At 42.8% G+C, this 13,037-nt stretch overlaps 1 protein-coding gene across 10 annotated transcripts in view; it reads left to right on the forward strand.

Annotated features, from left to right (window-relative positions):
* Nucleotides 1–13,037, forward strand: part of ncam1b (neural cell adhesion molecule 1b) — a 64,424-nt gene that overhangs the window by 26,351 nt on the left and 25,036 nt on the right. For 6 of the 10 annotated variants that reach the window (XM_053873460.1, XM_053873463.1, XM_053873464.1 and 3 more), the window contains exons 2-8: nucleotides 149–223; nucleotides 1,998–2,207; nucleotides 4,014–4,157; nucleotides 5,410–5,547; nucleotides 5,851–5,968; nucleotides 7,089–7,249; nucleotides 9,120–9,262. In XM_053873460.1, coding sequence (XP_053729435.1) covers nucleotides 149–223; nucleotides 1,998–2,207; nucleotides 4,014–4,157; nucleotides 5,410–5,547; nucleotides 5,851–5,968; nucleotides 7,089–7,249; nucleotides 9,120–9,262 — 989 coding nt within the window. Of the gene's footprint in view, nucleotides 1–148; nucleotides 224–1,997; nucleotides 2,208–4,013; nucleotides 4,158–5,409; nucleotides 5,548–5,850; nucleotides 5,969–7,088; nucleotides 7,250–9,119; nucleotides 9,263–11,058; nucleotides 11,083–13,037 lie in introns of all 10 variants that reach the window. The other 4 variants (XM_053873466.1, XM_053873459.1, XM_053873461.1 and 1 more) reach the window with 1 other exon arrangement.

Consider the following 13,037-nt stretch of genomic DNA (forward strand, 5'->3'; position numbering starts at 1 on the left):
CTACTGTGAAGCCTGACTCACAAAAGACAGCCAATATTGCTTGGAAACAAAGGCGCCCACACAAATTGTGATGGTTTCAATCGGTTTATTGGAAAGAAGTGATCTCTAGGGACAAAGTATGACAATGCTTTTCTCTTGTCTTTTCCAGTTTCACTTGAAGTGCAGATCATGCCCAGTCATGGTGAAATCAGTTTGGGCGACTCGAAATTCTTCATGTGCGAAGGTAAGCAAATGAATTCCTCCTTGCCCACAGAATGGTATGAAGCGTCCATTTCAGTTAGTAAGCACACTCTAACACTATATAAATCAGTTCCAGGATAGAGTCAGTATCGGGCTATTTTTGGATTTTTCCCTTACAAGCATTCCACTGGGTATTAGCTGAGTCGTGATGTCTGTGAACGAGATAGAGAAATGAAGAGAAGTGATGTGCTGAAGGAGCATGATGATACAGTCTTATACAGTCGGTACTGTATTGAATATAGGCTTTTGAACTGAAGGTGCAAGTCTGAAGGTTGCTGCAGACTGTGAAGAAAAAGGTTATTCACATGATCTCTTCTGTCATTTATCACTACCGTTTCAAGTGGGAATGAGCTCTGCTACAGACGTGAGGATGGTTAAAATATGTTTGTATGGGAGACTAAACGGGAATCAGAGGAACGTGTTAGGATCAGACAACAGTGACTGAACAGGACAATGCGGCTTATGTATGAACAAATGGATTTGTTCATACATAAGCCGCAGCGGGTGCATTGGTGCTGTCTGCACTGTAGAAAGGTCAGTAATGCACCTGGCTTAAAAATGCACTTCTAAACTCGTTTTGAAAAACAGGGTCCAGCGTGGAGACTGACTCATGAAACAATCTGGGCAATATTCTGAACTTGTCTGCTTGTCCCACGTTCCGACACCACAGCCGGTCTTAGCTGCTGTGTCACGTCTCTGGTCTTCAAGGACATCAGCTCTGTGGGCGGAGCTGCAGACACACGGGCGAAAACAGCACATTTTCAGCGCTTTAAGGTCAATAAAACGCCTGTGATTTCATCAGTTTGATGTGACACGACTAAATATTTTGACAGAATGACGCTCTTTAGCCTGTAAATATCCGTACAGTAGCTGTGTCGCCGTGCAAGCCGCAGGGTTCAGATTGCAAGAAAAGGTAGCGACTTATAGTCTGGAAATTACGGTACATTACTTGATCTAAATCTTTTTTCCCCTTGTAACCGCAAATGGATGAAGCTAAATATGTTAGATGTACTTTGTTTTTGTCACATAATCGTTGGACACAGTTTGTTCTGTAGTTTATTCATTTAATTTATCAGAAAAATGTGTGTCGTCATTTCATGAACCATACATTTCTTGAAATCTTGGGTTAACATATCAGACAGTGACAGTCATCACACTCGAGTGCCAGAAAACTACAAGTTTACATGCAAGAAAAGCATCAACCGGTATGTAAATCAACATTACTCCTGCCTTGTAGGCAGCGAACAGGAACTCTCAAGTGTCCACTCTCATCTGGCTGTCTCCAGTTCTCCACCTGCTGCTACCTTCAACCACCTCCCCTCAGATTAGCGCCCCCACCCCCCACTAACAGAGCAGGAGACATGAAGCAACTGAGAAATGCATCCATTTCCACTTATCTTATTGATATTTGCAGTGTGTGTAAAATATTTTTCACTCTGCTGCAGGTGAGTGACATCTAATTATTCTTCTTCGCGTTTGCGTCCCTTCAGAATGGACTCAGATTAAGGTTGCATTTCAAAACAAGATGTACTGAAGATAGGTAGCCACAGCTTGTGAAAGGCAGCATAGCTGTCGCATTCAGGCGCCTCCTGTTTGGTTCAAATTGAGGATTGTTAGCAACAAAAATATTAAAATGATCCAGTGAGATTAAGTATTAAAAAATCAAGTATTTGGCTCGACCAACAGCGCAGTGTCTGTACAAATAAAAATAACCTTCCGTCCTCCTTTGTGGGCACTTTTCTCTTCATTGCTTGCAGTTGTAGGTGCTGCCAAATTCATCGATTGGTATGGACCAAGTGGGGACAGGATAGAGCCCAACAGACCAGACATAACAGTAACCCGCAACGATGAGTCATCGTCCACCCTCACACTGTACAAAGCTGTGAGTGAAAATGCAGGAACGTACAAGTGCGTCGCATCCATGGGAGACCAACAAGCCGAAGCAACTGTCAACGTGAAAATATTCCGTGAGTATTTCCTTTTGTGTCTACAGTATTGAGTTGTGTAAATTCACCGTGTAGAAAAGTCCAGTTTATTGAATTTGGAGCGTATTATTGACCGCTCAAGGGCGACACGTTGCTCTGTTTTCAAGTGGAGATGGATTTTTTTATCAGTCCAGTAAACGGTCGGAAGACCATTAGAGAGCTGTGTAATGATCCTGTCTGTTGTGCTGTTCTCGTGAGTAATGGCTTCTGTTTTCTGTAAATCTCAAACATCAGCAGTCCATGAAAAAAATACAGTGTCCAATTTTCAGAAGTTTTGTCTCAGAAATGGCGACATCAGTGATTTCTTTTTTTTGTTTGGCCTGAAGTGAACAGTTTTACAGAATTTGTTTTTAGGCAATGTACGAAATATATTCTTGCAACAGAAGCGGTTTTTAACATGACTGCAGTAGTATGTTTCTGTAAGGGCTGCAATGTTTTTATGGCAGGGACTTTTAAAATTACGTTGAACACTTTCTAACAGAAATTTCAGATTATTTATGGTAGAAAATTGCAGGCTTCACCTTCCCGCCTACTTTTTTTCACAATTGGTCAGGGGCACGCATCAATTCGGACGCGTGTGTGTGCGTGTGTGAGCCTGCAGGCAGAAGCTCACGCACAGACTGAGCAAACTTCCCTGTCTGCCGACCAGGCCACGATTTCCTCCTCTACATCAGCACCTTTCTTCTTTCAAAATAAGGGTACAAACCAACAGTGTCATTCATTCAGTGAGCAGTGTATTTTTTGATCCTTCTTTTTCGCCATGACTGAGGTACAGAGCTTGAAGATTCTGAACACTCGAGTGTCTCGCTCGATTAAATCAGAGACTCAATCAGTCTCGGTAGCTACTAAATTATTATGGAGAGTTTCTTGTGTTAAAGGGTTCAGAAAGAAATTGGAAATTCAGAAAAAATCTATTCACACGCTGTCAATTTAATGATGAGGCACGAGTCAGGGACGTTGGAAATGCAGGATCTGGGCTTTTAAAAAGATAATTAAAAAAGCAGTCAGTGTTTTTTTCATCATTATATAGTCGCAGTTCAATGAAATAGCAGAGGCTTGTGTTGCTTCTATTCACAATTGATGCCAAATGTTGCCATTGCTTCTTAACCTGCAACCGCACACTTTGATCCCGTCCTCTTGTTATTTATTCATGTTTTCCATTTCTTCGCCATTGCTCTCGTGAATACATCAACCTATCAGGGCTGTCTCAACTTGTTCTCTACTTTCACCCTAGATCACAATGTTATTTACGAAAATCAGAGACCCTAGAGTCTCCTGTCCAATCTCATTCAGCAGTCTGTCGATCACCATCACAATCAAGATGAGCCTTACAGCTTCCCCTATTGGGCACCTTAAACACAGCACTGCTGAAGCTAGGCGTTTCCAGGACTGTCTCATCTTGCTCTTTATGATTTCAGGCAATCTCTTTAAACACTCCTGAGTGTATCTCACTAATACAGTCGAAACACACTCTCGATAAGGAGGCACAGCATCACACTGACTTGCATTTCTAGTTGATGTGAAGGCTTTCTGCGGCCCGCTTGCGATTAAGATTTCACAAAGCCTGAGTCACACTGCCAACTTAAGAATGTGGCGCTTAAAATATTCATGCTGTCATTTTGGTTTTCGAAAGGCTGATTTATTTAAGCTGTTTCCGAGTTCTGTGCCCTCCGGTGGAAATCAGATTTTCCTCTCGGATCATCGTAAACATTTAGCAAGATACTAAGGTGCTGATGTCAGTGTTGAATTATTAACCTGCTAATTGTTTTTTTTTTTATTGCGTTCCAGAAAAAATCACTTTCACTAACGCGCCATCGCCTCAAGAGTTTACGGAAGGAGACAACGCCAACATCATCTGTGACGTCATCAGCTCGCCTCCACCGACGGTAATCTGGAAGTATAAAGGAGCCACAATACAGATGGAAAAAGACGGTGAGATTTCTTTACGTCCTTGACTTGTATGATGCGTAGATTAGATTAGATTAGATGGCCTTTATTAGTCCCACAGTGGGGAAGACGCCATATGATTCCAATTTCAGGGGCTTTCGAATTGGTTTCAGATCCCAGTGGAGTGACATTTAATTTATTAAAATACTGAGTAAAGTTTAACTCAGTAGACGCTTATCGTTTCACACGAGTTCACCACAGTTCCTGCTGTCTTCTGCTGTCATCGCACGGTGTGAAGTGACTAAATACCAAAATGCAGTTGTGATTCAGTTGGGACGTAAAATACCACTTCAATAAAACGACTTGATCATCTTGTCACGTATTCTTCAGCGGTTGAGTCGGGCTATTGTGATGTCAAAACCAGACGAACCGGACAAAATCTGAACGGCTCAGCCGAAGCTCCTCAGCAGGGAGATTTCAGAAATCCATATCCGACTGAAAAATGCATGGATGGGTTTATTTAATCTTTCACGTGAAGCACCGCGGACCCAAAATATCAACCGAAATAACAGAAAAAGTCCAAGCCCTGAGGCACGTTTTCATAGGTCTCTAACTTCATGAGACCTGAACCACACACACTTTTGTGTCCATGTCTGAATAACACTGACGTGAATACAAAAGGAACACCATCCACGTTTGGAGAAACTGAAATGGACGATGCAATCCAACCACGCTCATGATTTCATTTGCAACTGAATATGCTTGTCTTCCATTGTCTCCTCACTTCTGCGTGCACTGTCATACAAGGGAACAATATTTTAGGGCTCTGGAATTCATTCGACTTGTTTACCCAAGACACAGAGCAATATTAAAGTGTACTGAACTGTTGCATGAGCTTAATAGCACAGGCATATGTGTGTGTGTGACGGAACTGTGTAATGAATGACTGGATGATTAAAATGTTGTGCTCCGCACCGTCAAAAACGTGGTGAACTTCTGAAGCACCCTTTGTGGCGATGACTGAAGTGAGAGGGTGTCAGGGTTCACAGATATGAAGACGGAAAAGTCCACCGACAGATGAATATTGAATATTCCTGAGACGTGGAGCCAATGAATAATTTCAACCGCAAGATCTTATCAGCGTTGAGATCTTGACTGCAATTTGAGATATTCTTATTGATTTCTTTCTGCATAATTGATCCAAGCTTGACAGCAAAACAGCTTTTTTTTTGGCTGCGGCAGGTTCATCTGCATTAGACAAATAAAGAATAGGTGGGGATTTCTTTTTTTTCCACAGTTCGCTTCAAGATACTCGCCAACAATCACCTTCAGATTCGAGGTATAAAGAAGACAGATGAAGGCTTCTACACCTGTGAGGTCCGACTCATGACCCGTGGCGAAATCGATCTGCGGATGATCAAGGTTGTTGTAAACGGTGAGTTTTCACGTCTGTGTTTCCACCTGTCTCGTTTGTGCAGCAGAATTCCAACCACACTTTAGTGGGCTACAGATCTATAAAGTTGATAAGGCTGGTTCTTTTTGAAAACTGTTGCCCTGAGCAACTATGAATCAGATGCTTAATGCTAATGAAGTCTGTTCCCTGCAGTTTTGATTCTGAACGCCTGAGTCTTCCAGAAAATAAGCATTCAGCGTTCAGCCTTGCTGCAATTTACAATCGGCGTCTACTGGGTATATGATGTCTTTTCATTTTTTCCTATTCATTGTGTCTCCATCTCAGTGCTCCCCACCATCAGAATATGGCAGACAGAGGTTAATGCCACGGCAGACATAGGGCAGCCAGCCATGTTGACCTGTGCTGTTGATGGCTACCCTGAACCCATGGTGACCTGGACAAGGTAGGACCAAATTTTTCAGACTCCCGTTGTATTTGAACACCGGAAATGCATATATTGCCAACACAATTTAGAGCCACAGAGAATGAAATGTCAGGCACAAACGTTGTTGAACTGACTGTTCAGAGAAATAAGTATATTTAAAACAAACTCAAAAGTCAAGTCGTCATTTCGACAAATACTGTATATGTGAGGGCACCAAATAATCTGTACCTGACCAGAGGACTGCATCAAAGTGGTTACAAAGACTGAGAAAGAAAGTACACGCTTTTCTTGTTTTGAAAAAGTGGTTCGAAAAAGGTGGTCACCAGGAACAGGTGGGGTTTGACTCAGGGTGGGATGGCGATTCCTTGGGGGAGAAGCTAACAACTTCAAATGGACAAAACAAGAGCTCTTTTTACCAGCATGAAGTTGAAATTGTGAAATTCACTTATATTAAGGCATACAGGGGTTGGACATGGAAACACCTTCAGGCTTTTTTTTAGCTTGAAGGTGTTTCTATGATTTTGTCCAACCCCTGTACATGTGACACAATATCATATGAATCTGAACTAATTCAGGTTGGGAAGATTAAAAAACTGAAGAGAGCCAGACGCTCTAAAAGTGGTCAACTGTAGCCCTTGGACATGCCAGGGTCACTCTAGTTACTAGTTTATTCATTGGAAAAGGATGCTTAATCACTGGCTATCAAAGTGCTCGCAACAGTGAAACCTGAAGACCGTTGTCATCAAAAGCAACATTGTTCTTGCCCTTGTGAATAGAGCCATTGATACCCCCCCGCTTTGTTGAAGTGTCCCTGTTGCTCCGGTTTCCTAGACAGCTTTTGTTCGCCATGAAAACTTGGAATAAAGGCTCCTTTCCTGATGTATTAAATCTTGCAGAGATAGACTGCTGAGTAAGTGTTTTTGGAAAGTAGACCAATATAATTTAATTCCTTTGAGAAAGTGAATTGAAGAAGCAGTGTATGATTAGATTCTCTTCTTTCATTGTCAACACTTCAGATCATTTTTCATGATTTAGTGAGTCCCAGTCATTAAAAAAAAACACTTTGAATGTTGCGTATTTTGCAAGTGACTGATTGAGTTACTTTGACTAATTTGCTGCTCAACGCTTCACTACTCAGGAACCAGGTTGTTCTGGAAGCCGGAGAGAAGTACAGTTTTAACGACGACGGCTCCGAGATGTCACTCATGGACGTCACCAAGCTTGATGAAGGAGAATACACCTGCATCGCCAAGAACAAGGCAGGGGAGAGTGAAAAGGAGCTCAGTCTGCGAGTATTCGGTGAGAACACAGCTTTTTTTTTTTTACCGTGGATTCATGAAACAAAGTGACAGAGGTTTCCGAATGTAGGAAAACAGACAAGAAAATGCAGTTTTTCCTTCAGTCTGGGGAGTAATTCAAAAAAGCTTAAAGATTTAAAGAGTCGGCCAAGTAAGACAAGCTCAACAGAAATCTTTGAAGTCAGTTTTTTTTTTCTTTCATACTCGCTCTCAGTTTTTGATGTAGACTTAATTGGAATCTTAGCATCAATCCTGTCGGTTCTCTGCAGTGGTATCTCAACTGGTGTTGAGGTTTGTCTTGAAAGTTCTCATTCTACGGAACGGTGGCTCAACGATAAAATGGTTATTCATAAAATAAATCATCTGCGCCTTGCTTATTTACTCTATTAAGGAGACAGTGATGGTGAGGCTGTATTTTCTGCAAAAATGATGGGCAAAGGTTGATCGTAGTTCTCTTGTTACTTATTATTTACTAACTTTACTTTGCTGACTTCATAGTTGTTTGTAGTAGTAGTGGGTTGTGTCACACTAAATGACATTTGAAGACACCATAAGTTTAGATTGAAATTCTTTTATCTTCCATTTGCTTCTTAGACTCTGGAATTTTACCCAATGTGTAAATTTTATCCAAGGTACCGTGACACACTGAGAAAAGTAGTTGGCTCCGACTCATGATCGGTGACTGTATCATCTGTTTTTCTCAGTGTCACTCTGTGACATCAGCACTTGACAAATTGAAGGAGTGTCCTTCGGTGCCTTGAGATTGTCATTAAGCTGTTTCAAAGCCTTCAGAAAGCTCTTCAAAGACCGTGAGAAGACGAGACTTCCAGACTTTTCCAGTGCTTGAGCGACGGTGAAAAACCCCAAACTGAGCAACTTGCTTCGATTTCGATCTGATGGCAACAAGTGGCACAGTTAGCGTGAGCAATGCCCATTTGGCCTGTGAATCCATGAGCGTAATGGTGGGTAATAACATGTTCCAACAGCAGTAGAGGTGGGTTTTGCCCACTAGTTTAGCCAGAGAGCATTTGGTCGCCATCAAACCAATCGTGAGATTGGACCAATCTATTGGTCTTATCTCATATATCTGTCGAGGAAAAGTTGTTTTGCAATTGTTGAAGCTTGTGGTGAGAGTAAGAGGTGGTAGAATGAGCTGGACAGAATAGGCAAGACAGACGGCATGAGTGTGAATGAGAGGGAGGACGAGTGCAGGTGTTTCAGATCTGTCATTCAGAGTGAGGGATGGAGGAAGGTGAGTCAGAGAGTGCAGGCAGGGTGGTGCGGGTCGATCTGTGACAGAAGAGGAGCAGCGAGAGTGAAAGGAAAGAACAGCTGCTGAGTGACAGTAGCTTGTGTGAGGAAGTTTTGGGACAAAATTAGTCAAGGTGGTCTGGACACATGGGAAAGAGTTGGAAGAAGAATGTTGAAGATGAAGGTACCAGGTCAAATGAGGAGAGGAAAGCAACCAATGAGGTTCATAAGTGAACTAAAGGAGGACCTGAAGGTGTGACTAAGCAGGATGATCAAGATAGACTTGAGGTCACACAGTGACATGTGGCTATGAAACAAAGTGAGAGAGAGCTAATGACTTTTCAACCATTTATATGCAGCAAGAGCCCAAAATACTGTTAGCAAATATCAGGATTAGTAGCTACACGGCTGTGGAAGATCAGACAAATAAGGTTTTCATCGTCTGTGTTTGTGGAAGCTTTTTTTTCTCCACATAAATATCTCACACCCACAGAGTCCAAAGCTGCTGAGCTACTTTCTCCCTTTGAACAGAGCCCAAATCCACTAGATGTTTTTTTTCAATGTACCATATTTTAAACCTTCAAGCTGTCTTGACTTTGTCTCTCTGATGTCTTTCACAGCCAAACCGAAGATCACATACATAGTAAACCAAAGCACTTCAGAGATGGAGGAGCAAGTCACGCTGACTTGTGAAGCTTCAGGAGATCCTACTCCCACAATCAGCTGGAGCTACGGAGGGCGGGCCTTTGTCGAGGGAGATCAGGTGAAGCAGACGGTTGTGACAGAAGTCTTTACTATTAGCAAAGCAGCAGGTACATGTGCGTATAGATCACACTGTCATACAGTATCTAGAGACTTTTTACCTGTAGTCCACGGCACATTAGAACCAATGTAGTTTCTTGGAAAAGAATCAGCTGCTGATTCACTTCAGGACATCGTAACAAGCTTTCAGATACACTTTGCTTTTTATGTGTTTCTCAGTCCGAACACTTGCTTCATCAAGTGTTGACGCACATTGTCATCGATCATTACCATTACTGTGCTCATGATGGCGATTCTAAAAGACTTCTCAGTGCTAGAGCTGCACAATACTGATATTGGCTGAGGCTGATCTGAGAGCGTCTGTACAAAGTCAGAATGGAACCAAAGTGACAACTCTATCATTAGTGAGTTACATCAACGGTGCGTGCTTATGTTAGAAACTTGCTCAATTATTCATGCCTGCCATTACATGCCTTACCTCACAGAAGCTCTTTATTTTTAATTCATCTAGCGCCTGTCAAAGGCTAAATAAACACACACAAACTCCTCAAATGTCAAGGCACGTCTCATGCATTTAACACCTTCAGCCTTTATTTGGGAATATCCCAAATAGACAACAACAGGGGCTTAACCTTTTATGTTCTGCCGCTTCAGAAAATGTATGAGCACCGATCAAAAATGTGACGATAAAACAAACATTCAGGGTTCTAGGGTTTTTGGCATTTTTAATACAAAGTGAAATTATCCAAAATTGGATAATTACAGATGAAATGAAAAACCACGCGATTTTTGAATTGAGTCATATTGTGAGCCACAGTGAATCTGGCTTTCCTTTGCTTCAGTGCGGATGCAGTTTGCTGCTGGCTGGCACTGATGTTGCTGCAGGGGAGTTAGACAGGCGACAAAGGGTGTGTCTTTTGGACACATAAGGCTTAAAACCATCAGTATGTTATGACAATATGTAAAGGCAGGGTCGGAGAGTTTTTTCCTGGAGCATTGTTTACTATATTGTTTAAAATCCCTCACAAGAATTAGTTACAGGCTCTCACATATATGTGTCGGTCATAAGCCGGTCTCCCGGCCCTTGCAGACCAGATGTGCATTTTTATGTGCATGTTTCGCAGCTCTCCTGCAGAAGGATGGAGCTCAATGTACCCTGTCTGTGCAGTGGGCAAGCTGTGCCTTCCAGAGTAGTTCCCTCACAATTTTCCTTAAACACACGTCCATGTGAAATGTTCGGTAAATGCTGCCATTTTCGTGATTCCGTCAATGGTTCTTGATCATGGCAAATCATAGGGCCCTATCTCAAATGTATTGAATTGCTCCTGCATCAAAAGGCACATACAAATTTAAAACTAAAAACCTGTGCGTCCTGTTTGCATCGAGACCAGAGCATCTTAAACTAGAATATCCGGTTTATCACCTCTGATTTGTCGTCTAATGCTTCGCAGAATTAATCATTTATCACTGTCTTTGAATCATACAAGTACTGCCAGATTAAAAGTGAAGATTACGACACGTTCAAGGCGGTATTGTGCAGCTCTATAACTTGCAAACTATTTTTGTGTTTCTGTGGTACTCCCCTCCAATAATCCTACTATTCAATCCCATCAAAAGCATTGAATACCGGATTGGTATTCCCGCACATGCCCTGCCCACATGGTCTTCAAAATTCTTGTCGTCATCTTGTTTGGTTGGAGGACTCTGAGCGCGAGACTGTTCATGGATGTTCGTCAATAGTTTATGGAGGAATTCTGGAACCAGTCCATTACATGCCCTACATTTTTCTTCCTACAGGCACCCCTTAACAGGATCTACCAGGTATGAAATCAATGTGGCACAGAGCATTGGCAGAAAGTATGCCACTGAAAAAGAATTCCAATTTTAGTGGTTTGTTTTAAAACCCCCTGTGGCATGATTTCATCAGCGCTCACCAAAACCATCCATCGGCTGCATGTGTCGCATGTTCACTGATCTTTTGGTGTGGAGGGCTTTTCTTCTGAGATCAGTTTGTTATTTAACATAGAAAAGCATAGTTTCTGTTTCATCTAAAGTGGCAGCATGAGGTTCCAAAATCATCCTCTCTGTGGTCATCTTTCCTGTCTCCTTCCAACTACAAAGAAGTGATGCTCTTCTTGAAGCCTGCTATTGAATTATCAAACACTCCCTGAGGGCGCTTCATTGAAACTTAAAAATCTGAATTGTGAAACATTTGCGTCGTCGCGGCGGGAGTGTGTGATAATGCTAAACAGATTTTGAATGGAACATTACTTCGAGTGCAAAACACACTTGCAGCATAAGATGCGCCGCATCGTTCCTTACATCCTCTTTGAAAACTCACACGCCGCCAACAGCGACGGCGCACACGCACGCACAGCTGGAAGCAGCGGCTTATACCTCTACATCATCCAGTATTGGAAATGTCACATCTGAGGAGGTGTTTATTTAGCGGAGGACGCCCCCAGACCATCTCAGGGATTCATGGAGAGGGGAGGAATCCTCAGAGCTCTTCATCACACGTATGTCAAGAAGCTCACTTTCCAGCAAGCCATATTGTGATTGATTCCCCGAGGCATGTGAATTAACTTCACACAGCCATTTTGCGATTAACAGAAATTACTCGCCGACTCCCATTTTGTGCAGTTCTGCGGAGAGGCTCCACTGCCGGCTGTCAAAGGACACATCTGCTCTTTGGTGACAGTTTGTTTTGCACCTGACTCTCGTATGGCGCCACATCTGTCTCCGTCGAAATGATTAGCAGCCTGATCTGGGATTATTTGCCGCTAAAAATAGAAGTTTCCGATGATCAGCAGTTTGATGTTGAGCTGTGGAGGAGAGAACGGCTGCTAATTGTTTCGTCAACTTCATCCATCGTTCATCTGATGTCTCTCTGTCTGTTCGCCGTTATCATCATGGCAGCTGTTTCATCTCTGATGTCCAATGAAACAACACACACGCAGGGCTTTTAGAGATTCATTTCGGGGTGTTGCAAATGATGCAAAAAGTACAGTTATTCAAATGATGAGTCACTCAGTTTCACCTTGGTCTGTGGCTGTTATTGTTTAACTGGAAGGTCGGTTGTCGTGACTCGATTTCAGATGAGCGTCTCTGTCGCTGATGTCGAGAAATTACTTTGCAGGTCTGTCTGGCTGGTGTTGCTTTGCTTTTGCTGTCTCTGATCATGAGGTTTGTCTGTGTTGCTTTTGAGACGTGGGTCGTCCCATTGTCCATCGACTAGGGATGGCCGATAACTCATCGTGCACAGTATCCCGCCTAGCACAATCTCCACGATGAGAAAGAATACTGTAGCATATTTGACAATAAAGTTACCTTACCTTACCTTAGAATTCTGCATCTCACGATAAATTCGATGAACACACAACTCACTCGCTGCATTGGACTTGCACTTGACGGCGCGCCACACTCTCCAGCTCGGCAACATTTGACAGCCGACACCGGCGTGTGACAGTTGTGGAGAGTGAAGTGGACTTTGGTTCACGATCGTAGTTTTAAACGTATTTTTAATAGAGGTAACCTTTGATAATGACATTGGTCGACTCCGAGTCTCTGGATCTGTTTATTTTATGAGATGGAGTGGTCCTCATAGTCTCTGAGGCACTCGTCTGCCTTGGTTCATATCAACACATGCAGGTCTCCTGCTGCGCTGGTGCCTCGGCCAAACACCGTGGTGAAAATAGTTGGATATTGGACGGAGCTCCGCTCTGGTATTGGCGCCGGCGGCCCCATTAGGGTTCACTGATCGCGGAAACACTCTC

The sequence above is a fragment of the Synchiropus splendidus genome, chromosome 8 (assembly GCF_027744825.2).
Source record: "Synchiropus splendidus isolate RoL2022-P1 chromosome 8, RoL_Sspl_1.0, whole genome shotgun sequence".
NCBI classification, from domain to species: domain Eukaryota; kingdom Metazoa; phylum Chordata; class Actinopteri; order Syngnathiformes; family Callionymidae; genus Synchiropus; species Synchiropus splendidus.